At 59.1% G+C, this 24,318-nt stretch overlaps 8 protein-coding genes across 10 annotated transcripts; all 8 read right to left on the bottom strand.

Moving 5' to 3' along the window:
* Window positions 1–724: 724 nt before the first annotated feature.
* Window positions 725–4,198, bottom strand: ABB37_08798 (hypothetical protein; the record flags this gene model as incomplete). Its single annotated transcript, XM_015807914.1, has 1 exon — window positions 725–4,198. The coding sequence occupies exon 1, from the start codon at window positions 3,797–3,799 to the stop codon at window positions 725–727; it is 3,075 nt and encodes a 1,024-aa protein (XP_015653572.1). The 5' UTR covers window positions 3,800–4,198.
* Window positions 4,199–4,687: 489 nt separating this feature from the next.
* ABB37_08797 (hypothetical protein) lies at window positions 4,688–7,461 on the bottom strand (the record flags this gene model as incomplete). The annotated part of the gene is made up of 1 exon (XM_015807913.1): window positions 4,688–7,461. The coding sequence occupies exon 1, from the start codon at window positions 7,235–7,237 to the stop codon at window positions 4,688–4,690; it is 2,550 nt and encodes an 849-aa protein (XP_015653571.1). The 5' UTR covers window positions 7,238–7,461.
* An 841-nt stretch (window positions 7,462–8,302) lies between these two features.
* Window positions 8,303–9,890, bottom strand: ABB37_08796 (putative nucleotide sugar transporter; the record flags this gene model as incomplete). Of its 2 annotated transcripts, none has more annotated exons than XM_015807911.1 (1): window positions 8,303–9,890. In XM_015807911.1, the coding sequence occupies exon 1, from the start codon at window positions 9,125–9,127 to the stop codon at window positions 8,303–8,305; it is 825 nt and encodes a 274-aa protein (XP_015653569.1). In that variant the 5' UTR covers window positions 9,128–9,890. The 2 variants fall into 2 exon arrangements, with proteins under 2 accessions (XP_015653569.1, XP_015653570.1); XM_015807912.1 differs by having other exon boundaries at window positions 8,303–9,843.
* Window positions 9,891–10,426: 536 nt separating this feature from the next.
* ABB37_08795 (hypothetical protein) lies at window positions 10,427–13,060 on the bottom strand (the record flags this gene model as incomplete). Its single annotated transcript, XM_015807910.1, has 1 exon — window positions 10,427–13,060. One exon carries the CDS (start codon window positions 13,058–13,060, stop codon window positions 10,427–10,429), a length of 2,634 nt encoding a protein of 877 aa, XP_015653568.1.
* A 1,258-nt stretch (window positions 13,061–14,318) lies between these two features.
* On the bottom strand, window positions 14,319–15,906 carry ABB37_08794 (putative nucleotide sugar transporter; the record flags this gene model as incomplete). 2 transcript variants are annotated; one of them, XM_015807908.1, is made up of 1 exon in its annotated part: window positions 14,319–15,906. In XM_015807908.1, the coding sequence occupies exon 1, from the start codon at window positions 15,141–15,143 to the stop codon at window positions 14,319–14,321; it is 825 nt and encodes a 274-aa protein (XP_015653566.1). In that variant the 5' UTR covers window positions 15,144–15,906. The 2 variants fall into 2 exon arrangements, with proteins under 2 accessions (XP_015653566.1, XP_015653567.1); XM_015807909.1 differs by having other exon boundaries at window positions 14,319–15,859.
* Window positions 15,907–17,277: 1,371 nt separating this feature from the next.
* On the bottom strand, window positions 17,278–19,539 carry ABB37_08793 (hypothetical protein; the record flags this gene model as incomplete). Its single annotated transcript, XM_015807907.1, has 1 exon — window positions 17,278–19,539. Exon 1 carries the CDS (start codon window positions 19,384–19,386, stop codon window positions 17,278–17,280), a length of 2,109 nt encoding a protein of 702 aa, XP_015653565.1. The 5' UTR covers window positions 19,387–19,539.
* Window positions 19,540–20,134: 595 nt separating this feature from the next.
* ABB37_08792 (hypothetical protein) lies at window positions 20,135–21,207 on the bottom strand (the record flags this gene model as incomplete). The annotated part of the gene is made up of 1 exon (XM_015807906.1): window positions 20,135–21,207. Exon 1 carries the CDS (start codon window positions 21,074–21,076, stop codon window positions 20,135–20,137), a length of 942 nt encoding a protein of 313 aa, XP_015653564.1. The 5' UTR covers window positions 21,077–21,207.
* A 764-nt stretch (window positions 21,208–21,971) lies between these two features.
* Window positions 21,972–23,902, bottom strand: ABB37_08791 (hypothetical protein; the record flags this gene model as incomplete). Its single annotated transcript, XM_015807905.1, has 1 exon — window positions 21,972–23,902. Exon 1 carries the CDS (start codon window positions 23,733–23,735, stop codon window positions 21,972–21,974), a length of 1,764 nt encoding a protein of 587 aa, XP_015653563.1. The 5' UTR covers window positions 23,736–23,902.
* Window positions 23,903–24,318: the final 416 nt, after the last annotated feature.

Genomic DNA, 24,318 nt, shown 5'->3' with positions numbered 1-24,318 from the left:
GGGAGGGTAGAACAGGTGAAGGCACACAAAGCGCAGGTGCGGGGTGAAAGCGCATCCTCCGCGTACAGCAGCAGTGAGGGGTAAAGAGTAGCCACGGTGAGAAGCGATCATGCCAAGCACTCCTTCAAAGCTTGGTGTGAGGCGTCCATTAGGAGAAACGATGTCTCAGGTAACCAATCCTCTCTTTTACGGCTTAACGACCAACGAAGTCGGCAAGCGCAGGTGTACTTCGCAGGCTGCGCAAGGTAACACACACACACACACGGAGAGAACCCCCCCCACAAAGGTATCACAGCCACCTCCTCCTTCGTTTGCTAGAAATAGAATTCCCTACGGCAACACCTGGAAAGATGAAACTAGAGGGGAGCACAAAACAAAAGATCCACTGTTACACGCCGTAGAAACACCCGCCCCGCGCAAAAGCAAACAAAACAAACACACGTTTCGTCTGAAAGGAAAGGAGAGAGGGGGAGAAAAGAGTCGAGGAGCACCGTGCGCATTTCCACGGAGGCAATGCGGAAAAGACACCTCTCAAAAAGAAAAACGAAGATTACTACCGTGCTTCCCGTTTTTCCTTTTCCTTTTGAAAGGAGTCGCGGTGTGGTCGCGTACGTTGTACGTGCGTTAGCGGGAGCTTTCTCGCCCGTAAATTAGCGTGAAAAAACCAAACAAACAAAGAAATAAAGAAAAACGGGTTAACACAAGCATGTCTCTCTTTTTATTGTTATTGCGCCGGATGCGGCTTCAGGAACTGGTAGGAGTTCTCCTGCCCGTCTTTCGCCGCCCCGTCCACGCCAAGCGCGCAAAGCACGTCGTCGTACGCGGCCTCCGCACACTGCACGTAGTGGCCGTCGTACACGAAGTTCGGCAGCAGCGACGGCACCTGCACCAGGCGGAAGTACTCCGAGTTGCGGCACAGCTCCTCGGCCCGGCCGTCGCAGGTCACCGGCGAAGACGGGCACTCGTCAACGCTCTCGTCCTTCGCATCGCCGGTTGTATTCCCGGCCGTGGCCGCAGCAATCGAGGCGCGTTTGCGCAGCAGCTGCTGCCGGTCGTGCGCGTTCGCATGACGCAGCTTTGTGGCCTCCATCCAACCGAAGAGGTGTGTCCACCGCGTCTCACTCGGCAGCTCGACCGGCTCCTGCACGAGACCGCACCGCGCCACCGCCGCCGCGTCCAGCGTGAAGGCCGCCGCGAAGACGAGGTCGTCGCGTGGAATGCGGTAGGCCCCGGCGACGGAGGCCGTCTCCGCCGAGGCGACAAAAAAGCGCTGCACGTAGGCGTAGAGCTGCTCCTGCGGCAGCTCCGTTGCGTCCGCCGTGAAGTGCACGATACAGGCGTCTCCGCCGCCTGACGTTTCGCGCGACGGGGCCTGGTCGGAGGCAAAGGACTGCTGCATTACCCAAACGACCGCCTGTGTGTCCGGCTCTCGCACCAGGGCCGTCAGCACCGGCGCCGCCGCCGTGTAGTCGCGACTCTCCTCCACTTCCATGACCTTTGCCGCCGACAGCGCCGCCCAGGAGAAGAGCGGCACCGTCTTGGAGGCGAGTACCACACGGCTGAAGCGCACGGCAGACGTGGACAGGTCCGAGGAGCTGCTCGGCGGGTCCGCCGACACGAACGAGGCAGCCGTGGCGCCGGCAGCCTCCAGCGGGATCAACGGAGCGCGGCCGTGTTCGTGCTCCCGCAGAACATCGTAATACCAGTCCTGCACGTTGTAGGTCAGGTAGGACGTGGTCAACTCGCTCGGCGCCACGATGACCTTGGCGGGCACCCACTGTCCGTTGCTCAGCACGGCGTACTGGGTTTCCCTTTCTTCATCCACGGCAACGCCGCGCAGGCTGCGTCGGAGCACGAAGACGCCGCCCCACACGGCAGAGACACGACACATGTTTTGCGGCATCTCCGCCGCACCGTAGGACGTCGTCAAGTACGGCGACTTGCCGTCGAAGGCACCGGTGGAGAGGAGCAGGTCGCGCTCCATGTCGACAGACTGCACGAGAGGTGGCTGATGCTGCTGTTGCTTCGGGGCACCAGCCGCTTCCGTTGGCGCCGGCAGCACGTCCATCATGCCCATCAGCGAGACCACATCCAGAGCGACTCCGGTAAGGGCGTACTTTTTCTGTAGTAGCTCCTCCAGAGTGACGTGCGGATCCGCCGCCGCCGCCTTCGCGAATATGGCTGCCGCCGCTGCTGCTGCCGTCTCCGCCGCGACGGAGGTGTTCGCGTAGGCTGGGTCGTCCGCAGGGTTGGCGGTCTTGGCGTGCAGCTGCTCCGCCACTGACGCCTCAACGTCCTTCACGAAGCGCATCATGCGGCGCTTGTCAAGCAGGTTCACGGCCGTGTTGCCGAAGACGCTCGCCCGGGTAAGCGGCACCTCCATCGCCGTCGTGGCGGCGGAGTTGCTGTTGTGCGCCAGGAAGAGGAAGCGTGCAACGTGCTGGCACTCGAGCGAGGCCGTCATGCCGGCTGCGGTAAGCTTCCGCAGCAGCGGTCCACGGGCCAGGTAGGACATCGGCAGGACATCAAACAGGTACCGGCGGCGGCACGCAGCAGGGAGTTCGGACATACGGTTGATCGCCACGATAGGGGCAGGAACAGGAGCAGCAGCAGGAGCGGTAGCAGAGGCGTGCGCCTCCAAATACCCCACAAAGGCCACATCTTCCAAGGTGGCCATCGCCGCTCCGTAGTGATCTTCGCCGTCGCAGTGAAGCACCTTTAGCCCATTCCGGGCAAGGGCGGCGGAAAGGATCGACTGCACCATCCCTGTCCCCTGCAGCACGACGTCGAAGCGCAGGTTTACGTCTAGCCCGTGTCCCGCAGCGTCGTAGCGGCGGGTGATCTTATAGCATTTCACTGGCTGACGCACCTCTTCTGGGCCGCGGTCTTCTGGAAACATCATCGGATAGTTCTGCTCATCGATCTGCACGTACTGCAGGCCGCGGCGCACACACTTGTCGAAGAACTCCAGGTCATGCAGCTGCATGTGCGCGCGATGGTGCGAGAAGACGCAGTAGGCGGCGGCCTGCGAGTTCTTTGCGAGCAGGGTGGCCAGCGTATCGGCCAGGGCATCGTTGCAGACGTGGTTAAAGAGAATATCGGAGAGGATGACGATGTCGTAGCCGGCCCCACCTACCGTGTACTGCATCACCTTCTCAATGTGCTCCTGCTTACCCCACAGAAGTGGCTCCACAATGCAGCGAGTCTGCACAGCAGCGCGCAGCTGCTCCGGCGTCGGCTCGCGGCCGTCTTGGGCGAGGCGCGTCTTCAGCTGACTCTCCATCTCCGCCCTTACATCAGCGTCCACGTCGCCAGCCGCGCAGTTCGCCTCCACGTTCAGCGCAATAATATCCAGCAGATCCGCATCGGGGTAGTCCGTCACGACGCTGAGCCGCGCCCCGTTTTTGAAGGCGGCGAGCGTCGGCACGCCGAGCCCCGCGCCAAGCTCAATCACGGCCTTGTTGCGCACGTCGATGAGGCGCTCGTCCATGCGCTTCACGACGTACTTCGCCGCGTTCCACAGCTTGTGTCCCCACAGGCTATGGCGCTTGTCGCGGAACTTCACCTCCAGCGCGGGCGGCGCCGCGGCGACCAGACGCTCCCGCAACTGCGCCAGCTCCGCCGGGGCGGCTTCGGCGGAGGTGATGTGATCGAAGTGGGTCAGGAGAGGTTCGAAATAGTCGTAGGTGAAGCCTTCGGAGGCGAGGGCGAGGCGGTTGACGGAGAGGGTCTGCAGCGGGTATTCTGGCACCTCCTCGGCGCCGCCGAATAGGTCACCGAAGCCTTCGTCGTCCGACATGTGCTACTTTAGCTTTCCTCCTACTTGCTTTCGTATATAGTTATGCCAAAAGATCCCACCTCCAGCAGAGAAGAGAAGACTTCACTGTGAAGAAACGCAGATGATTAAGATGGGATAGAAAAAAAAAAACAAGCGTTTTGGTTCTCGCAGAAATACCTCGTCGTGGCAATCAAAAAGAAGAAAAGATAAAAAAGAGAATCGTTGCCACTCGCACAGAAGCGTATGCGCCTCTTCAGCATCAATAATAGGAATAGTACTCGTAAAAAGAGTAGTAGTGAGAAGCACAGAAGAAGATCTCCGCGAGGCGTTGCCCGTCCACGTACGGGGGAAGCCGCAGCGCCGAAAGTCCGATGAGTCAGACAACAGCAGCAACAAGCGAGAAGGAGTGCATACGGTGCTGGGAAGAAGAGATCGGAAGAGAGGTGGAAGGGGAGGCAGAACGAAATACAAATTTGCACGTATAGGAACTGGGCTGCAGATACATATCTCCCCCCCAAAGGGCCGTCTTTTGCTTCTTCTTCAGTGGCTCATGTCAAAGAGAAGTCCCCACAAGGGAAAGAACGGGGTTTTTTTCCTTTCTTTATTCCCTTTGCTGTGCGCAGGTGTTCTCTTTGAGGTCAGGGATTGTCTAACACGGAAAGAAATCACAACACAGAACATAATAATAAAACAGTCTAGAAGATGTACGAAAGAGGCGGGTGGGGCATCCGCAGCACCCACGTAAACGAGTATATAAGGTGTTGGCCTGGCAACCCTCTCCGCCATCAATGGCCTCGCCTTCTACGTGCTGAGAGGAAACAGGAAAGGGCAGAGGTATTCGTCTACAACTGCACACAGCACCAACTCCCTTTTCACCTCTCCTTTTGTTTTCCATCCCACTGTCGAGTCTCACGCAGGCGTAAGGAGCGACTTGAACCTTTCCTCCCACGCCCTCATGCGAGCAAGGGGAGAAGAGCTTTCACTGGGGCTTACAACATGCGGTGTGCGGGACGCACTACGGCGCACCCTCTGCTGCGCTGACACGCCCGCACCGTTCCTGCGTTGTGCAGCGTCGTCCGCTAGGAGCGAGGGCTGCACCACGTGCATAGGAAATCCTTTGTCACCCACCACCGCCGTCTCGCGCATCACTGGATCGTTCGTATCGACCGCGCGTGCGTGTGATGCGACTTCCTGTATCGACCCTGGCTTCTCCGCATTCTCCAACGGGGAGTAGCTTAGGGAACGACGAGGCGTAGCGACATCGACGGGCGCGTCTCTCGTCCCGGTTCCCACGGCCGCCGCTATTGCCTCCACGCTCGGCGCGGCATTGCTGCTGTGGGCGCCATCTTCCGTGCTGCACAAGGCGCGTTCCGGTACAGGAGACGGCGGTGCGTCGCCGCTATTGTTGTTGCCGTGCAATAACGCTTCGAGTGTTGCAGGAGATGCGGCGGTAGTCGCGACTCGAGCGGAGCTGCCCACGCCTCCACTCACGGACCCACCTTCGCTCGTCGCCGGCTGCCCTGTCCACGGCCTGCGCGGCGCCGCCGCTGTCGATTCCGTCCGCGTTGGCAGCAACGAAGCATCAGCTAGTCTGTGATGCTCGTTCTGACTCCCTTTCTCCCTTTCCTCCTTCGCCGCCATGCTTTGCCGCTCGAAGGACGGCCCGCGCAGCTGCCGTACCTCGAGACGATGCCGTAGTACCGCGCACTCCTGCGCGCAGGCGTCGCGCGCGACTTCCGCTGTCTCAACGCGTGACCGCCACTGCGCTTCGCGCTCGGCGTGGAGGGCGCAGTCGTGCTCCGCCGCACTGACGCGTCGGGCAGCCTTCATCATCTCCTGCGCTAGTTCGTCCCGCACCTGCTCCAGCTCCGCTGCGTGTGCCTGCGTTGATCGGCGTAGAAGCCGCTCCTGCGCCTGCAAGGCCGCCTCGTTGTCCTCTTGCTGCTGCTTCAGAAGCGCCTCTGCGGTGGTGGCAGCGGCGTCGTGGCGCGTCGTTTGCTGAGCCACAGACACCCGCTGCGCACTTTGATCACTTCCGTGTCCCTCAGCTCGTGGCGGGAGAGCGTGGAGAGACGCGTGCGTGCTGCGTGCGTCTTGCTGCTGCTCTTGCTGCCACTCATCCCTCACCCGGCTGCCGACCACGACAACGTCGTCCACGCACGTGAGAAGTAGGTCATCCAAGTACCCCATCGCGTCGCACAGACGTGCGAGCTGCTGCACGAGGGGCTCCCTTCTCGCCGACGCCACCGCGGTAGAGTAGCCGCGGTGGCCGACCTGGCGTGAGGAGGAAAGGGATTGTAGAAGAAGCCGTGTAAAGTGTCGGTGTTGCTCGTCCTCCGGTTGCGCATCGCACGATACACCTTCTTCCTGCGGATGGCCGAGGCCGTCCGTGTTGACCGCGGCGTCGCAGCAACGACGCAGCTCTGCAACGTGCTCTAAACAGCGAAGAAGTGCCTGCACAACATCTACCACACAGAGCTGAATACGCGCTGGCGTGTCGCATTCGTCGTCGTCATAGGTCTCCGCGTTGTGAGACGGAGCATCCTCTGCGGATGGAGTTCTCGTGGAGGCCGCCACAGCAGCTGTTGTCTCCTTCACCGCATGCTGCGCCGCCGCGAGAGAGGCGGAAAGGGCAGCATTCCTTTTCGTGAGTTCGCCCACACGACGCCGCAACTCGTCCAGCTGGGCATGATTGCCGTCGTTATCGGAGGAGTTGCGCCTTCTCCCTCGCGAGGACGCTGCGGAGGAGACCGATGAAAACGATGACGACGCCGACGCCTGCGGTTGCCGTCTCGCCAGCACCCGCTGCTGCTTGTCTAACAGCTGCCGTATGACGGCCTCCGACGTGGCCTGCGCCGCCGCAAAGTCCGCCGCAAACTTTTCCTTTATCACCCGCTCCCGCTTCAGGCTGCACCCCTCCATCTGCAGGGCACGCTGCCGCCAATACTGCAGCTGCTCTTCGAGTTCGAGGACGTGGTAGTGCTCCACCATAGCCAAGCTGTGAGACGCATCATCGCTCCCCACGCGACGCACAGCAGGTGCGTCGTTTGCTTGTTCCTCTTGAGGAGGGGTTGTGGACATACCCTCCCAGCCATTTGTTGCCGTCTGGGTTCGAGGTGCAGCACTCGGTCGCCAGTGGGAGACCGGAACGTGGAGAGGTGCGTCCCGGGCTGCGTACGCCGTCCTCCATGGCAGATTGGCCCTTCGCGTGTCGGCCAGCACCTCGGAGTAGAACAGCGGAGGAGGACGGCGCAGCCGCTCACCCAAAGAAGCCAGCGTGGGGCATGCCGGTGCGAGAGCCGACACGTCAACGTCCGGGGAAGAAGCGGTGTAATTCGGCCTGTGAACCGCAGCTTTGCGGTGGTCATCGTCATCATCGTCGGACGACTCGCCGCGGTGGGTGTGGGGATGTCGCCACGGTGGCCGTTGGCGCTCGTTACGGCAGCCGACGCCTCGCATAAGGACAATGCAGAAAAAATGATGCGCAGGAGCGACAACAGCACTAAACAAGCAGGCAGACCGAAGCGGGGGTTTTGCTATTTGCTGAACAGAAGAAAAACAAATGCCTTTACTCTTCTTATTTTTCTGGCCACGGCGACAGGCCCAGCGTTGTCGCGGTTCGTATCTGCCGCTCACCTGCCTCCCTTCGCCTTTTTCCCTTCGAATGACAGACACGATGCCCTGAAAAAAAAAAAACGAGGAGGAATGAGATGGGGAAGAGAAGAAGAACACGAAGAACCAAAATAACAACAGAGAAGCGGTGATTAGCACCACTTATATGGAAAGAGAGTGTCGTTCCGATCATCGTGCGATCACCCCACCCACCCACCCTCCCTTCCTTCCTTCCATAGAGGAAAGTCACCGCACAGCGTTTACGCCGACCCAATGTAGTTGCGGCATTCATCGTCAACCCGCAAGCCACGCGATGTATGCATCGACATGACAGCAGTAGTGCATGCAAACAAAAGAACACGCGAAGAGGCGCTTTAAAAGGAAAAAAGGTACACACATTGATACACATGTTTTGTATTCAGTTAACCTATCACTGCAAGAAGTCGCCTACACACACACCTACACACACGTATGCATGAAAACGTAGATGTCTACGTACGAACGAAAGTAGCATTACTAATCTATCGAGCAACCAGCGTTCGCTGGCACAAAGAATAATGCAGGGGGGGGGGAGGGACAAAAAACATAGGAGAAGCGATGCGCTAAAGAAAAGCAGGTTGCAGAACAGATTACAACAACAAAAAAAGAGCCTCCAGCGGTACGCGCTTGAAACCTTTAATCAATGCATAACTTAAGAAAACTGCAGAGAGAGAGCAGCACGGAAAACCAAGGGAAGATGGAGACTCACACGCACCCGTACTCGGGAACACCTCCTCCGCGTGAGCAGTTGCCCGCTCGTCGTCGTCTCGAAGTGTGTCCGTAGCGATCTACAAAGCAACGCACACACACACACACACACATACACCCCGTGGGGGCACCATGAAGAGAGACGTACTGCGGCGCTCTCGACGCTCATCGCCGAAACGTGATCAGCTTCTGATCTCCGCACCCACGCGTGTAGTACAGCCACACCGCAGTCATCACAATACAGGCGGCAATCACGTCTTGCCCCGTCAGCGCTTCTCCAAGCAGCGCCGCAGCCGCCACAGCCGTCAGCAGAATCTCAATAGCGCTCGCGAACGCCTTCACAATGACGTTGATGAACTTCAGGATGAAGGCCGCGGAGAGACCGGTGGCGGCGCCGAAGAAGACAATCAGCAGAAAAAGAAGCGCACCGATGTGCGCGGGTCCGCTGTCCGTCTGCGGTCCTCCGCCGGCCGGGCCCACCGCTGTCGTCGTCGTCGTCGTCGCACCCCCTGCTGCGGAGAAGGGGCTCGTGACGATGGACGGGTCCGCCATCACGCCAAACGCGGCGTTGAAGAAGAGGGCGTAGAGGTACATGAAGAAGTTCTGCTGGTGAATGGAGAGGTGGCGCCCCTTCTTGAAGGCGTACTCGTTGAACACGCCCGCCGCGGAGGACAGAAAGGCCTGAAACAGTACAAACAGAATGTGGCTGTCCACCTGCAAGGTGTGGGGGGAGAAGTACTTGCTCGCCACGCCGACCATCAGCAAGATCAGCGCACCCCACTTGCGCAGCGACAGCGCCTGATGGAGCAGGATGCTGAAGAGGACGCCGGTGAACAGAATGCGCATCTGCATGAAGACTTGGTAGGTGCCGGCGTCGAAGACGTTGAGGTTGATAAAGGTGAGGTTGTTGTACACGGCGTAGAGAAAGGAGGGCACGGCGTACGGCAGCCCCTCGCGCCACAGCGCGCGCCGGTGCGGACTGCAGAGCATCGTGGCAGGGAGGAACTCGCCGTCCTCGCGGTACTTCAGCGCCACCGACACCACCAGCTTCGTCACTTCAATACAAAACACAACAACGGCGTTGTTGTATACAAGGCGCTCGTTCTTGGAGTAGCGGATCAGCAGGAAAAAAAAACATGCTGGTCAGTGTGTAGGTGGCGGCCAGGCCGAAGCTCTGGAGAAGCGGCAGCGTGCTGTCCGTGGCGGCCGGTGCCGGTGCCGTGGTGGGAGCGCCTGGGTCGGAGGGCACCCTGACGGCGCTGCTCAGCAGACCCGCTTGCTCCTCTACGCCGCGCTTTGCAGAGTTGCTGCGCTCGTGGCCGTCGTCTCCCTCGAGCAGTGCTGCGTCTTCACCCTTCTTGTGCGCGTAGGCGGCCATCCGTAGAGCTAGCTAATGTTCACTTCTACTTGGAATCCACTGGAGAAGAAGGACTATCGAGGCAATCATCCATACAAAGAGAGGAGGGGGAAGGCGGGGAGGAGTACGGAAGAAGCGTGGGGTGACCTATGCAGCGGCAGCAACGTGAGCGTTGGCAAGTCTCCGCAAGAGTGCCTCCGTGAACGTTTGCTTCCTCAAGAAGGCAGAAAGAACTCGCAGTTCAGAGAGCAAGAGGAGGCGGATCAAGCCTCGCGCAGCACGAACGGCAGCAACGAAACGAAAGGAGGGAGTTAGGTGATACGAGGGAGTGGGAGCTTGATGTGCTGCTTGAGGGCAGCGGAGAGAGAAAGAGAGGCAGAAAGTGGTCGCAGCGCTTGAAACGACGCAGACGGAGGACGGAGCAGAAAAGTTTGGAGAGGGTTGCGAGGAGGATCGTGGCACGAAGCACGCCGAGATGCCCACTAAGCCAAGAGGGGGAGGGGGGGGGGGAAGCAGAACAACGCGCGTCTCCCTTGCCGACCTGCGGGCTGATCCAAGCCGTCTCGGACAAGGAGCAGACAAAAGAACCAGAAGTGTGCGCCTGACGACAGCTCTTATCAGGAAAGAGGACGAAACAACACTCCCCCCCCTACCTGTTGATTCTTAAAAGAAGGCACAACGGGGCTGCTGCCGCACCCATGCCCACAAAGCGAATAACTAAATGTGAAGAAGAGAAGAAAAGACATCAGTGTTTCCCATTCAGGCTGCTACCGGAAGGAGCGAATTAACAATGCCTGTGAATGTATAGTAGTAACACAAACATAGAGTTGCTATTATCCACCAGCCCAGCACAGCAGCCCACCACTAACAACAACCGTCGCTTTCTTTCACCTTGTTTTCCCCACCCTTGAGGCCACACTCTCACACACACACTAGAGAAATTTAACGACCCAATCACCGTAGACCCGTCTCGCCGCGGCCGCAGCACCTGCGTCTCCTTCACGTGCCACGCTGGGCGGGCACAGCTGCACGGAATGCGCGTTCAGCAGCAGCACCACAAAGAGCATTTCTGCCGCCATCTCCACCCCATACTCGTGCGCCCACAGTGTGATGATGCTCAGCTGACGCACCGTCATGGGCCCCGCCGCCACAACGGCAGCAAAGCGCTCCGCCGTAGCTCGCAGGCGACCGCGCACTGTAAGCGTCGTCATGGGACACACGAGAACGTATGGCTCCTCCTCCGTCTCCAGCCAAAAAGGATTGGACGGCGACGTCGCTGTGGACGTCCCTTCTCGCCGTTCCACCAAGTGCTTTGCTCGTAGGTCGATCAATACTTCTTCTGGCGTGCGACTCCACGTCGGGAGCACCTCAACGTACCGCAGCGGGTACCCACGGAAAGAGGAAGGGACCGCATTCGGTTCCACAGACAGTTGTTTGCGTGCTGAACCGGGACGTGCGTGCGGCAGCACCCGCAGACACAGCACCTCCACCACCCGCTCATCCGATAGGGGAGGATGACGTACCACATCCCCTTCCTCCGCGAAGCTGTCGCGCACACGTTCACCCATCGAAGCACTCCGCGAGGTGAAGTCGGCATTTGGCAGTTCGCCGTCCGGTGAGTCTGAGGACGCGCTTAGCGCCAAGAGCGCGTGCCGCACCTGCTGCTCCGCTTTCCTTCGTTCGCCATCGTTAGGACTACTATTGCTGCCGTTGCTACTGCCGCTGCGGTGGCCGAATAAGCTCGAGCACTGTGTGGTGGCCAAAATGCGCTGCCGCACGCCGGCCGCCATGCGGTGCACCGTCGGGTTCGCGCCCATCACGAGCAGGAAATAGAAGAAGGAGCGGTAGATGCCGGCGTGATAGATGGACAGGTTCCATCGCAGCATCGTCGACAAGCGGGCCACTGAGATCGGCACCGCGACGACGTGGCGAAATAGGTTCTGTAGAAGCCGCAGATTGGACCGGTAAAGCTCCCCACTGGGCTGCCGCAACGTCGCGTGCTGCGAGAGGAAAAAGCCGTACATGCCATCCGCGGCCGCCAGCTCGTTCGCGTATTGCTGCAGCAGCGGCGAGCCCTGCGTCCCTTCATTCCAGCCCATGGCAGGGAAGGCCTTCGCCGCCGCCCTGTCACTATCCATCAGCGCCGGGGCCTCGCCCATGACACGCACATACGCGGACTGAGAAATAAAGTAGTCCACTAAACGATGGCCGGATGTGCCGGTCAGATCCGGTGGTGACGCCACCGGGGTCGTCGCCTCGCTTTTACTTCTCTCCGCTTTTGACGTCGCGGCTGCCTCCGCGGTGGGCTTTTGGGAGGAGAAGGCGTCGTAGATGACGTACTCCGCATGCGCCAGCGTCCACGGCGGGCGCCCAGCAGCTCCGTCCAGCCAAACAAAGTTCGATGTGTGCGTCGTCGTCACAGGAGCAGCAGCAGCAGCAGCAGCCGCCGCCGCAGCAGCAGGGCTGCTTGTAGTGGTGGGAGGTGATGGGGATGACACCCGATGCGAGAGGTACGCGTGGGTGCCGTCTTTCGGTGGCGATGCGGCTGCTGTGGTGGTGGTGGTGGCTGCTGCGCTTCGCATAGACCTTGCGGGCCAATGCAACGCGTAACACTCCCTCAGCCGATCCACGTCCTGCATGCGGGTGGAGGTGGCCAGCAGCAGGGACGGCAGCGTTGGGTAGCACACCGCCCCGCCGTAGCCGGAGACACGAAACTCAGGATCGCAGAAGAGGATATGGAGGAGCATCCACTGGTCCACGTCGTGACTGGCAGGGACATCCTCGCCGCCATGGGCATCCGCGGTCTGCACAGCGGAGGCCTCCTTCGCAGGGGCAACGCCGACGGATGCTGAAGAGTGCTGCTCGCCGGCCGTAAGCAGTGCGGCGACGAGAGGCACAATGCTATCACGATACGCCGCGGCAAACTCCCTGCCAATGCGGCTCAGCTCGTCCGCCGAAATTTCATGCTCGCACGCGGTATCGTGGTCTGACGGTGGTGTGCTGCGCACCTCAGCCGTGGTCGCTTCCGTGTTGCACGCGACATGCGGAGCTGCTTGCCGAAACGTGTGGGAAGTGTAGAGCTGTACGGCGTGCGAGGCACACGCAAACATCTTTGCCGTTTCTGCGTCGACGACAGTGTTGAACAGCGTGAAGAGGGCACTGGGCCGGAGAGGCTCCGGCGAGAGCAGCACCAGCTGGACCAGAACAGACCGAAGGCGGGCGCGCAACACGAGCGGGGTGATGCATTGCATATTTTCCTTCGAGAAAACGAACGGTGGTGGTGGCGGCGGCGGCGCTGACGCTGGAACGCCAGCTTTCGCATCTTTCCGCGATGACAGCGGCAGCGGCGGCGATGCATTTGCTTTCTCCAACGCCTGCGCCGATGTGTGCAGCGTCGAGGGCGGCGTTGCAGGTGTGGGGGAGGGGACGGCGGATCTTGCATCTCCCTTGCGAAGCGTCTTCCGTGGCCTTTTCGTTGTTTTACGAAGTGGGCGAGCCACCGCCTTTCTGCATATCTGCGTCCCCGACCCCCAACACTGAAGGGAGCAACACGACAACCGCAGCATCGTCCCGTAGGCGGCGGCGGCGGCGGCGGCGGCGGGGAGAGAGAGACGAAAAGGAAAGGAAAGACGGCTGCCTCACCTCTTGGTTTCTTCTTCTAATGTTGAGTGCCGCAGTGAATCTATAGATGCTGCTCACACGTACCCTGCCTCCCTCTCTCTCTCTCATTCAGTGCGTGCGTGCGCTGACACGATTACGTCTTCCAAAGAGACAACAAAAAGGGCAGAGAAGCCAAACGCCACCTTCGGCTCATCCATCACACGACAGAGGGTTTGTAACTCACACACACACAAAGAAAACAGGGGAAGAAAAAAGAGTTGCGTGGATCGACGGGGCCTAGAATGAAGAATGCACCTCTGAGCACGACAATTGAATGGCATGGGCACGTTGGTGCGTGTCTGAAGGGTTCGCTTCCCTCTGCCTCTCCACGGAGCGGTCTTAAGGCGACTCTGCTTTCTTTCCTTCTTCCGCCCCCCACTTCCTACGCCAGGAGGGAGCGTGAAAGCGGCAGAGAGAGCCTACGAGCTGCAACTCCACGGCGGAGGAAAAACACAGCATCACAGGCGGCGGTGGATTCTTCAAGGCGTTCGCACCGACACACACGCAAGGAGAGGATCGCTGTGCATCTTAATGTCGTGTGTACACACGCATTCGCTACCAGCGACAAGCCAGTCGACTCACTAGGTGAGAAAAGCAAACGATCGACCGCGGTTATCATTCCACGAAAAGAAAAAAAAGATAATGTCTCAACTTAAGCCTTCTCACCGGTGTGTGTGTGTGTGTGCATCGTCACCAATCGAAGACTATCAACTGTACCGGAACAGTCCATTCAATTTTTTTTTGCAGGCCAAGTACATCTGCCCTTCTCAACGCAAACACACACACACACACACACACACAACAGCGACCGCTGACACGCAGAAGAACACCGTAACGGCGGAACAGGCGTATTCCGCGAAAAAACGAAAATCCAAGACGACGAGCAGCACCAGAAAAGGCCATCCTCGGTACGCGCATGAGAGAGAGCATCAAGCAATGCAGATTCTAAATGAACTGCAGAGAGAGCAGCACGGAAAACCAAGGGAAGATGGAGACTCACACGCACCCGTACTCGGGAACACCTCCTCCGCGTGAGCAGTTGCCCGCTCGTCGTCGTCTCGAAGTGTGTCCGTAGCGATCTACAAAGCAACGCACACACACACACACACACATACACCCCGTGGGGGCACCATGAAGAGAGACGTACTGCGGCGCTCTCGACGCTCATCGCCGAAACGTGATCAGCTTCTGATCTCCGCACCCACGCGTGTAGTACAGCCACACCGCAGTCATCACAATACAGGCGGCAATCACGTCTTGCCCCGTCAGCGCTTCTCCAAGCAGCGCCGCAGCCGCCACAGCCGTCAGCAGAATCTCAATAGCGCTCGCGAACGCCTTCACAATGACGTTGATGAACTTCAGGATGAAGGCCGCGGAGAGACCGGTGGCGGCGCCGAAGAAGACAATCAGCAGAAAAAGAAGCGCACCGATGTGCGCGGGTCCGCTGTCCGTCTGCGGTCCTCCGCCGGCCGGGCCCACCGCTGTCGTCGTCGTCGTCGTCGCACCCCCTGCTGCGGAGAAGGGGCTCGTGACGATGGACGGGTCCGCCATCACGCCAAACGCGGCGTTGAAGAAGAGGGCGTAGAGGTACATGAAGAAGTTCTGCTGGTGAATGGAGAGGTGGCGCCCCTTCTTGAAGGCGTACTCGTTGAACACGCCCGCCGCGGAGGACAGAAAGGCCTGAAACAGTACAAACAGAATGTGGCTGTCCACCTGCAAGGTGTGGGGGGAGAAGTACTTGCTCGCCACGCCGACCATCAGCAAGATCAGCGCACCCCACTTGCGCAGCGACAGCGCCTGATGGAGCAGGATGCTGAAGAGGACGCCGGTGAACAGAATGCGCATCTGCATGAAGACTTGGTAGGTGCCGGCGTCGAAGACGTTGAGGTTGATAAAGGTGAGGTTGTTGTACACGGCGTAGAGAAAGGAGGGCACGGCGTACGGCAGCCCCTCGCGCCACAGCGCGCGCCGGTGCGGACTGCAGAGCATCGTGGCAGGGAGGAACTCGCCGTCCTCGCGGTACTTCAGCGCCACCGACACCACCAGCTTCGTCACTTCAATACAAAACACAACAACGGCGTTGTTGTATACAAGGCGCTCGTTCTTGGAGTAGCGGATCAGCAGGAAAAAAAAACATGCTGGTCAGTGTGTAGGTGGCGGCCAGGCCGAAGCTCTGGAGAAGCGGCAGCGTGCTGTCCGTGGCGGCCGGTGCCGGTGCCGTGGTGGGAGCGCCTGGGTCGGAGGGCACCCTGACGGCGCTGCTCAGCAGACCCGCTTGCTCCTCTACGCCGCGCTTTGCAGAGTTGCTGCGCTCGTGGCCGTCGTCTCCCTCGAGCAGTGCTGCGTCTTCACCCTTCTTGTGCGCGTAGGCGGCCATCCGTAGAGCTAGCTAATGTTCACTTCTACTTGGAATCCACTGGAGAAGAAGGACTATCGAGGCAATCATCCATACAAAGAGAGGAGGGGGAAGGCGGGGAGGAGTACGGAAGAAGCGTGGGGTGACCTATGCAGCGGCAGCAACGTGAGCGTTGGCAAGTCTCCGCAAGAGTGCCTCCGTGAACGTTTGCTTCCTCAAGAAGGCAGAAAGAACTCGCAGTTCAGAGAGCAAGAGGAGGCGGATCAAGCCTCGCGCAGCACGAACGGCAGCAACGAAACGAAAGGAGGGAGTTAGGTGATACGAGGGAGTGGGAGCTTGATGTGCTGCTTGAGGGCAGCGGAGAGAGAAAGAGAGGCAGAAAGTGGTCGCAGCGCTTGAAACGACGCAGACGGAGGACGGAGCAGAAAAGTTTGGAGAGGGTTGCGAGGAGGATCGTGGCACGAAGCACGCCGAGATGCCCACTAAGCCAAGAGGGGGAGGGGGGGGGGGAAGCAGAACAACGCGCGTCTCCCTTGCCGACCTGCGGGCTGATCCAAGCCGTCTCGGACAAGAAAGATAAAGAGGGGAGCTTCTTTTAAGTGCGGTCTCTACTCTCCAAAAAAAGGGAGAAAGAAAAGTTTAGTCGATTAACAGTGCACAGCAGAATCGCTGCGTCGCAAAGATCATGAACACGGGTTACGTCTGGCTTTGGTTTGCGCGCACGGAGAGGCATGCGCTGCGGGAGAGCGGAAACAGTAATGAACAGCCAATACTCCCAAGCCAAATTCAGAGAGCTGGCACACGTAAATAAAAACACGTACGTTTTTCTTCTGCTGTTGGCAGCGCGATACACCGTGGAATGATACAGCATGAGTAGCCTTCCTTTATGCGCACCGCCGCAACGTGGGGTCAGCAGGCTGGCACTTCTTAGCATCCGATAAATAACAAGAAAACAAGAGAAATAATGTAATCAAGGAAATATACTAGCAATATAACGACGGAATGAGATGTACACGCTGCGGCAGCACCCCAGAGTAAGAGTTTGTTTCCGATAAGGACGTGTTGGGTTTCGAACCTGTGCTGACTTAACCGTTGTCTTCCACAATCCTGTGCTATCCCGGAAAACAATAGAAAACAAGTAACGTGAGCATGGTTCAAGAGTGATACGGTAAGCGAAACTGGGCAACGACGACGCCCTACACACACACACACAGCAACATCGGAAAGACGGGGTTGTATGTTCTCACGCGACTACCGCATCGAACAACAACGATAGGTACACCCCCCCCCTCCCCCAAAAACAAACAAACATGCAAAAAACACGCACCAGCAAAGTGGAGAAGAACAACCGTGTTGCGTGGAAAGGGAAGCGAAAAGAAAAGAGAAGGTTAAGTAAAAGCTCGCTGGCAAAAATACAAAAGGAAGGAAGGAAAGAAAGGCCACCGTTCGCGCGGAGACGCGTACTGAAATCGGGAGTACACCACGGAAAGATATGTAGAACAGAAGAAGTACTTCATCTCTTTCTGCTGTTTCGCCTCGTCAGCGGCCGCTGACGGAGCAGCGAAGACAAGTTACAAAAGAACTCGACAGACACCATCAGCAGTCCAAAAACCTCCACTCAGCTTTCATGTACGCGGAACAATAAACAAGCCAACCAACAAAAAACCCAACGTGGAAAAGCTTCCTTTTGATTCCCGTTGCACAGCAGATGGAGGGCGAGAAGCCCCGGCGAGCACCAACGCGACTTCAGACTTCACACAACAACAGCTACCAACCCCTCTTTGCCACCTCGCTGCTGAACCACGCGTAGAAGCAGGACGCAATGGCCAAGATGACGCACACCGCCACCGTCACCGTCAAGCACGACGCGTGCCGTTTGGTGCGGTTGGTCCGAATCAGTTCCTTCTCCACCGGCAGCGCGCCAATCGCGCCGGGCACCATCACCGCCAGGGAGCAGTAGTGGAACAGCGCCGTAATGACAAAGGTGCCTTTGTAGCCGTGGGCGGCCGCGATGTAGCCACCAAAGACCGCGCTGCCAGACCACGTGAAGGAGGAAAAGCTCTCAAAGGCGGACCACTTCGCCCGGTTTTCTTTGCGGACGCAGTCCATAATCACACTGCGCGTCACGCCCGCCGTGGAGTTCATGAGCGCGTTACGGAAGATGTAAATGGGTAGCATGATGTTCAGCGGCAGGGTGGTGGTGCCCATGAGCAGCAGCAACGTCGTGCCGATGAGACGCACAATGATGGTCGACGGCAGCCGTCCTACGTAGAAATCGCCGCCGCGTTGCACCAAGAAGGATATGAGGGCGGTCAAGGGAGAGATCAGCAGCGAGGCGGTGAGTAGCGTGACGGGCGAGGTCTTGTAGTCCTCTACAAAGAAGAGCGACATGTAACGCATCGTCATCCCGGACCCGAAGGCGACCAGGAAGTCGACGAGGCACACGAGGTACGGCACCGCCTCCCACGTGACGATGACACTGGTGAAGTAGGAGACCGTGTAGCCCAGTTGCTTAACGTAGTTGCCGCGGGCGGCGAGTAAGTTGGTGCGGAAGGCATGCTTGGCAGCCGCGCACTCCTCCTCAAGCCGCGTCTGGACCGCCTTGTGGCGCGTGCTGCGTGGCAGTCGGCCGCCCGGAGTCGCGGCACCGGATGCCGGAGAGGTGCCGGCGGCGGCGGCGGCGGAGGGGGAGGAGGGCGGGCTGCCGGGTGCGGGGGAGCTAGTCACGGCGGGCGGCGCCGGGCTCCAATGCACGCGCCTGCCGCTGCCGTCCTCTTCCTCTGTCTGTCCGCTGCGCCGCATGGCCAAGGGACGGCCCATCCCGCTGCTCCACGGCGTGTCTTCCGTTGCCGCCGTGCGGGCCGCAGCGGTGCCTGGGCGGTTCACCTCCGCCTCCGCCTCCTCTTCCTCGGCGTCGTCATCGTCGTGCAGGCCGTTGTGCATCAGCGCCACCTGTAAGGCGGACTTGTGCACCCGCCGGTCACCGCCGGTCATCTCCGCGCCGCCGCAGCTTTCCAGCTCCGTGAGAACGACAGCCGTCTTCCCGGCATCGGTGTCGCCGTAGTTTGCTTCCTCGTCGTCCTTCAGCGCGTACTTGTCCCGCAACGTCCACAGCATCGCCATGGCAACTGGGTGGAGGCACATGCCCACGAACATCGTCTTCACCAGCGCCGACGCCTCCCACTTGTTGCCGAGGTGGAAGAGAACGGCGATGGAGATGATGAGGCCGACGCAGCCGGACAGAACCTGGTCCATCCATTTCAGGTTGTACACGAACGCACGGCGGCCGGTGGCGACGCTATCGGCGAAGAGGGCCTCCATCGTGGTGGCCGAGATGCCCGCGTAGACGCCGCAGAGCGCCTGCGAGATGTAAAACAGGATCAGATTGAGGTTGGCGGCGGCCAGCATGGCGATGGCGATCGTGATAAAGCCGACAATGGACCCAAAGCGAAGAACCGTCTCGTGCTTCACGGTGTTGCCGATGTAGCCCGCCACGACAGCCGCCAACATCTGCGTAATACCAGCGAAGCCGGCCATCCACCCCACGGCTTCATCACCGCCAAGCTGCTTCACCAGCACCTGGAAAGGGTCCTGCCGCCAGATGCTGTGCGAGGCCCCGTCGAGGAAGCAAAACACAAGTACGCGGGATACATTTCTGTTCGCTAACGCCCCCCATCCACTGGGGGCCGGCGGATCATCGTCGCCGTCATCGTCGTAGTGGTACACGACAACGTCGTCCGTTGTCTCGCCCACGTTGCCGCCATCTGCCGCCGTCCGTGGAGGAGGCGGAGATGCCCTTTCCTCCACCGACCCCACCGCCGGGGACGGTGACTCGCCGCTCTCCGCTTTCGACCCAGTGAAGTGGGGCGCTGTCATGCTGCGTGGAGCGAGATGCAATAGGAAAAGAAGCACACAAGTGAATGCCTATTTGTATGCATATAAGTATCTAGGTGCTTTGTGAGAGCGTACAGGCACGCACATATATGTGTAGCGAAAAGGGAAATCCGCCGCGAAATACGGTCAGCGACTGCGTCGCAGAGCGAGCGAGCGAGAGAGAGAGAGAGTGAGCGTGAGCGTGAGAATGAGACAGACAAGTGAGAAGGCAAAAGAGATGCTGCATATATATATGTGCTCAATGAAAAGGATCAAGGAGGAGGTACTGCACTTAGCACCAAACACTCGCTATACATATATTTTACTTCGTGTGCATGATGAGGTAGAAAAAGGGAAGGCATCTCCGGTACTTCGTTGTTGACGCCACCATTGTGAACGTTTCATGACCCCCAAAGAAACCACACTTTCGCTCAGCGGAAAACGGCTCCTATGCGAAACACTTCGATTGGTTTCCCATACTCGTGTGCGAGTGTGAAAGTACCGTGAAAAAAAAAAATCAAACAAAAGCGGCACCTGAATACGATTGGATTTGCGACGACGATTTGTTTGTGGTTTACATCTAATATCGCGGCTCCTCAACGAGGGCATCTCCCCGATAAAAAGCGGATCGCGAGAGAGCCGGGCGTGTCATCAACTCCTTTTCTCTCTCTTCGATCTGTATACGAGGATCGCTTCACACCACTCGGGCGAGCACACCTACAGACCCAAACACGCACACAAGCGATGCTGGTCAGCGGTGTTTGCGCACCACAGCCAAGCGCTCCATCTCCTTCGCCACCTGCTGTTGCATGAGCTCCCACGCCTCCTCCGCTTCCGCCTCCCCGTCCTCAGTGGCGGCGTCAACGTCTGTTATACTGCATTGAGCGGGTGTTGTCCGCGCAGCGCTCATCGCGTTGCCTTCGACACTCTTCCGTTTGCTGTTTTCCTGTCCCGCGCGGCGCTGCTGCTGCTGCTGCAGCGGCTTCGATGATGGCGGGCAAGGACGTGCTGGCACGCGTACCGGTGCCGCTGGAACACCTGTCTCCTTCAGCGGTGGTGACATTGGTGGTGTTGTTCGATGTGCGGACTGCTCTCCGCGTTGCGCCTGCGGTGGAGGAGCCATGTGACACCACTTCGTGAGCGCTTCAGCTAAGAACGAGAAGGGTGCTGACGGCAGCATGTGACGTTCATCTTCGTCTCTCTCGTCATCCTCTTCGAACGACGATGAGGTGCTGCTGCTGCCGCTACTGCTGACGGTGTCACTACGGTCCGACAGCGTGGACGATGTGTCGCGGTGGGTGGTGCTCCCTTCGCTTTCTTCGCCCGTTGAGTCATCTCCTGGCGTAGAGGGCGCCGCGGAGGGACTTGAGCCAAGTGCACCGGGCGACAGTTGCTGCTGCAAGTCAGCGGACGAGAGGAGCTCGTTGCGTAGGCGCAGAAGCAGCTCTGCCGGGCTGCCCCGGTACAGCTTCTCCCCTTGCGCGATGGCCTCTGATGACGGCACCGCGGCTTCCGCATCGGCCTGTGGCGGGTTAGCCAAGCAAAGCGCACGGATCGCCTCCGCCGTCTGCAGCGCCGAGACAACGTTGCGATTCTGCAGCTGCAACAGCATCTGCGCTGTGAGGTGAACGTAGCTGCTGTCAAGAGCTTCCGCAGACCCACACTCCTGCGACGGCGGTAGGTCGTCTGACATGAGAAGGGGGAAGCCAATAATACCTTTAAAAGAAAAAAGAGAAAGAGAGCAATGAATCAGACAGCAACAACAACACCAACGAAGAAACCAGCGCAGCTCCGCCGCGTGCCGTTTCCACCGCACACTTCGCTGTGGAAAAGAAAAACAAAAGAAGCAGGAAACACCACAAAATCAAGGCGTTTGCCAAGACGAGACTCACAGCAGAAAGAAGATTACGAGAGGCGAAGAAATAGTAAAAGAGCGGCGGGGGAGGTCGCCTCTTCCGTGCGCACCGAACGGCGCGTTTGACTGGGCTGCCACCCATCCCTCTCTCTCAACGCGTCCCAGAACGGATTCTTTCTTTTCATTTATACGTACTTTCACCATTTCCCTTCTCCCCTGGTGTTGTTGTCGCACGCCGCGCAGTTGGAGGTGCCATGCGACCCCGTTTTCGCCACCACAGCTGTGCCTTTCACGCATCCAGGTGGAGAAGAGAGTGAGAAGGGGGAGGGCCGTCCACATTAATGGAGAAGACGAACCGACGGCCCCTTTGATCGTTCGTCGTGCAGCTGCGAGACGAGAGAGCGCAATCATACTTGTAGATGGTAGTAATAATAATACAGAATTCGAGTACGGTAGATTAAAGCAAGGAGCACACATACACGAAGGAAAACACGTAAGCAAACAGGAGAAGCAGCGAGGTGTGGCGATGCGCACTACCCTTGGCATCTTTGAGACAAGCAAACAACATCGGAAACGAAGCGTACCCGAGGGAGAGGAAGGGAGAAATAGGGAGGAGGGGCGGGGGAGGGGGGGGGGGGAAATGGACGAAGAAGAGAAAGGAACTGACGAAACTCCTTCATCAAAAGAGCCGCCTTTTCTTTTCCTTCCTGCCATTTGCCGTTGCAGCCTCCATTCACATGCGGTCGGCTTCGTCTTCCTCCTCCTCCACCTCCCCCCTCGTTTCCTCTGCAGCGGTGACGGCGGTTACAATAAGCGGCGGGGCGTCCAGTTCACGTGCACCAAGCGCGGCGGGTAGCATGAGCAGGGTCGCTCCCAGCTGCACCAAAGCCGTAATCGTGAAGTTCAGTTTACACCCGTGCGTCTTCGTGATGAAGCCGCCCAGCGCCGCGCTGCCCGCCCAGGATAGGGAGGTGACGCTCTCAAACGCGGACCACTTCGCACGGGTGTGCCGTGCGACGCAGTCCATAATCACACTTCGCGTCACGCCGAACACCGAGTTCATCAGCGCGTTGCGACAGAGAAAGAGAGCCACAGCGGCGGGCCGCGAGCCCCAGACCGAATCGCGCGTCGCCGTGGCGAGGAGGAGCAGCGCCGTCGTCCCCACGAAGCGGACCCCCATTACGGTGGGAATGCGGCCGGCCCCACACGCCATGATGAGCCACGGCAGGAGGGACGACGTCGCCGCCGTCAGCAGCGTCGACGCGATGAAGATGCCGTACAGACCCGCCGGGCTGACGTCGCAGTCGGCGGCGAAGAAGACGGCGAAGAACGGGAGAGACATGCCGGAGCCGACGGCGAGGAGGAGGTCGACGGTGCACATCCAATACGGCACCATCGCGAGCGAGGTGAGGCAGCAGGGGCGACCACAAAGCCGCACGTTGTACGCGCGCGTGGGGCTCGTCTCACCTCCGTCAGTGGGCGTATGCTCCTCTATCAAAGTCGGCTGTAGGGGTGCGGCAAAGCTGTGTCGACTGGGGGCCCTTAGTGCGTCCACTGCTTTCCCCCCCTCTTCCTCACCGCTGCTTACCCCGCCGCCGGTACACGAAGCCTTACGCGGCACCGCAGGGACAGCAGATGCGTGCTCCTCGAACGGGTCGTCCTCTTCGGCCGGCACAGGGCACGCCAGAAACGCCGTGACGGCTGTGGCGACTGCCGCACCACTGGCATGCCCAGTTTCACTGCTACGGTCTGCCCCCTCCCCCTCCTGCACGGCGTACTGATCCTTCAACGAGCAGAGGGGCACGAGGGCGATGGGGTGCATCATCACCCCCAGCATCAACACCATCCGCATTTTGTGCAGCTCCCACGTGTTGTGCCACAGCGCGAAGAGCACGGCGGCGACGGCGTAGCCAACCACGTAGCAGAGCGTCTGCACCATCCACTTTGTGTTGTAGATAGCGGTGCGCCGGCTCTGCTGAACGCTATCGGCGAAGAGGGCCTCCACGCTGGTCGAGGTGGTACCGGTGTAGAGACCCCACAAGGCCTGGCCCACGAACACGAGCTTCGCACTCGACCGGTCGAAAGCACACAGGAAGGTGAGGAGGGCCACCACCGCACACACCGCCCCTGCACGAATGCACAGCTGACGCGATCGGCGATCCGCCACGTAGCCGGCACCGAGGGCGCCGCCAAGCTGCGCCACTCCGCAGATGGTGGCGGCCAACCCAATCGTCGAGGCGTCCGAGGTGAGCTCTTTCAAGTACAAGGGAAGCAGCTGCATCCCCCACAGACTGTAGAACGCTCCATCAGCGAAGGTGTAGCACAGCGTGGTGGCGACGTTGGGGCTGTAGCTGGAAAACGTCCAGCGCGGTGTTTGGCTCGCCTGTGTAGGGGCTGTTGACACGGCGGGGAGAGCGGCCGCTGGTGCACCCCCGCTTGCGTTGTCGTGGCCGTTTCGGGGCGCTGCGGGCGCTTCTGCGCTCGATGCTGGTTGCATTCGGTGCCCGCGGGGTTCGTGGGGACGCTGTCCGCTTAAACTGTAATAACAATATACCTTTAATGAATTTAAAAGCTTTCTCACGCACCGCTAGCGAGGCTCTAAACACACGTTAAATACAACCACATGCATATATATATGTATATTTATAACTATCTGGGAAATCTTTGGCCAGTGCTCGAGTCGTTAAGAATGGAAGAGAAGAAGAGTGATCGGGAGGACACGACCGCATCGTTAAGCAAACGCCGGAGTCGTGGGGGAGAAGCAGTCTTTTTTTTCACCTTTACAGCTATCAACGTCACACCCTGGCATTCTGGATCTGTCTGTGGAGTCACGTCGGACGCTCTTCGACATCAGTGAGGTTCAGCTATTGACTTCTCCCGGATGCGGTGAAGGGCGAAGAAAACAAAAAACGACAGCGTCAACAACGCAGATGCCGGGGAGGAGGAGATATCACACTCACCTCTCAGGACATATACATATAACATAATCTGTTACCGTAGCTTATCTTCTCGTTTGCCAATTAACTTAGAGTTACATCCGTTCTTCCTCTTCTCAGTGTTCCTCGTAAAAAATAACAATA

This window comes from Leptomonas pyrrhocoris (assembly GCF_001293395.1).
Source record: "Leptomonas pyrrhocoris isolate H10 chromosome Unknown, whole genome shotgun sequence".
In the NCBI taxonomy this organism is placed as follows: Eukaryota; Euglenozoa; class Kinetoplastea; order Trypanosomatida; family Trypanosomatidae; genus Leptomonas; species Leptomonas pyrrhocoris.
The sequence above is the reverse complement of the archived record's forward strand: the minus strand, read 5'-3'. Positions and strand labels throughout refer to the sequence as shown.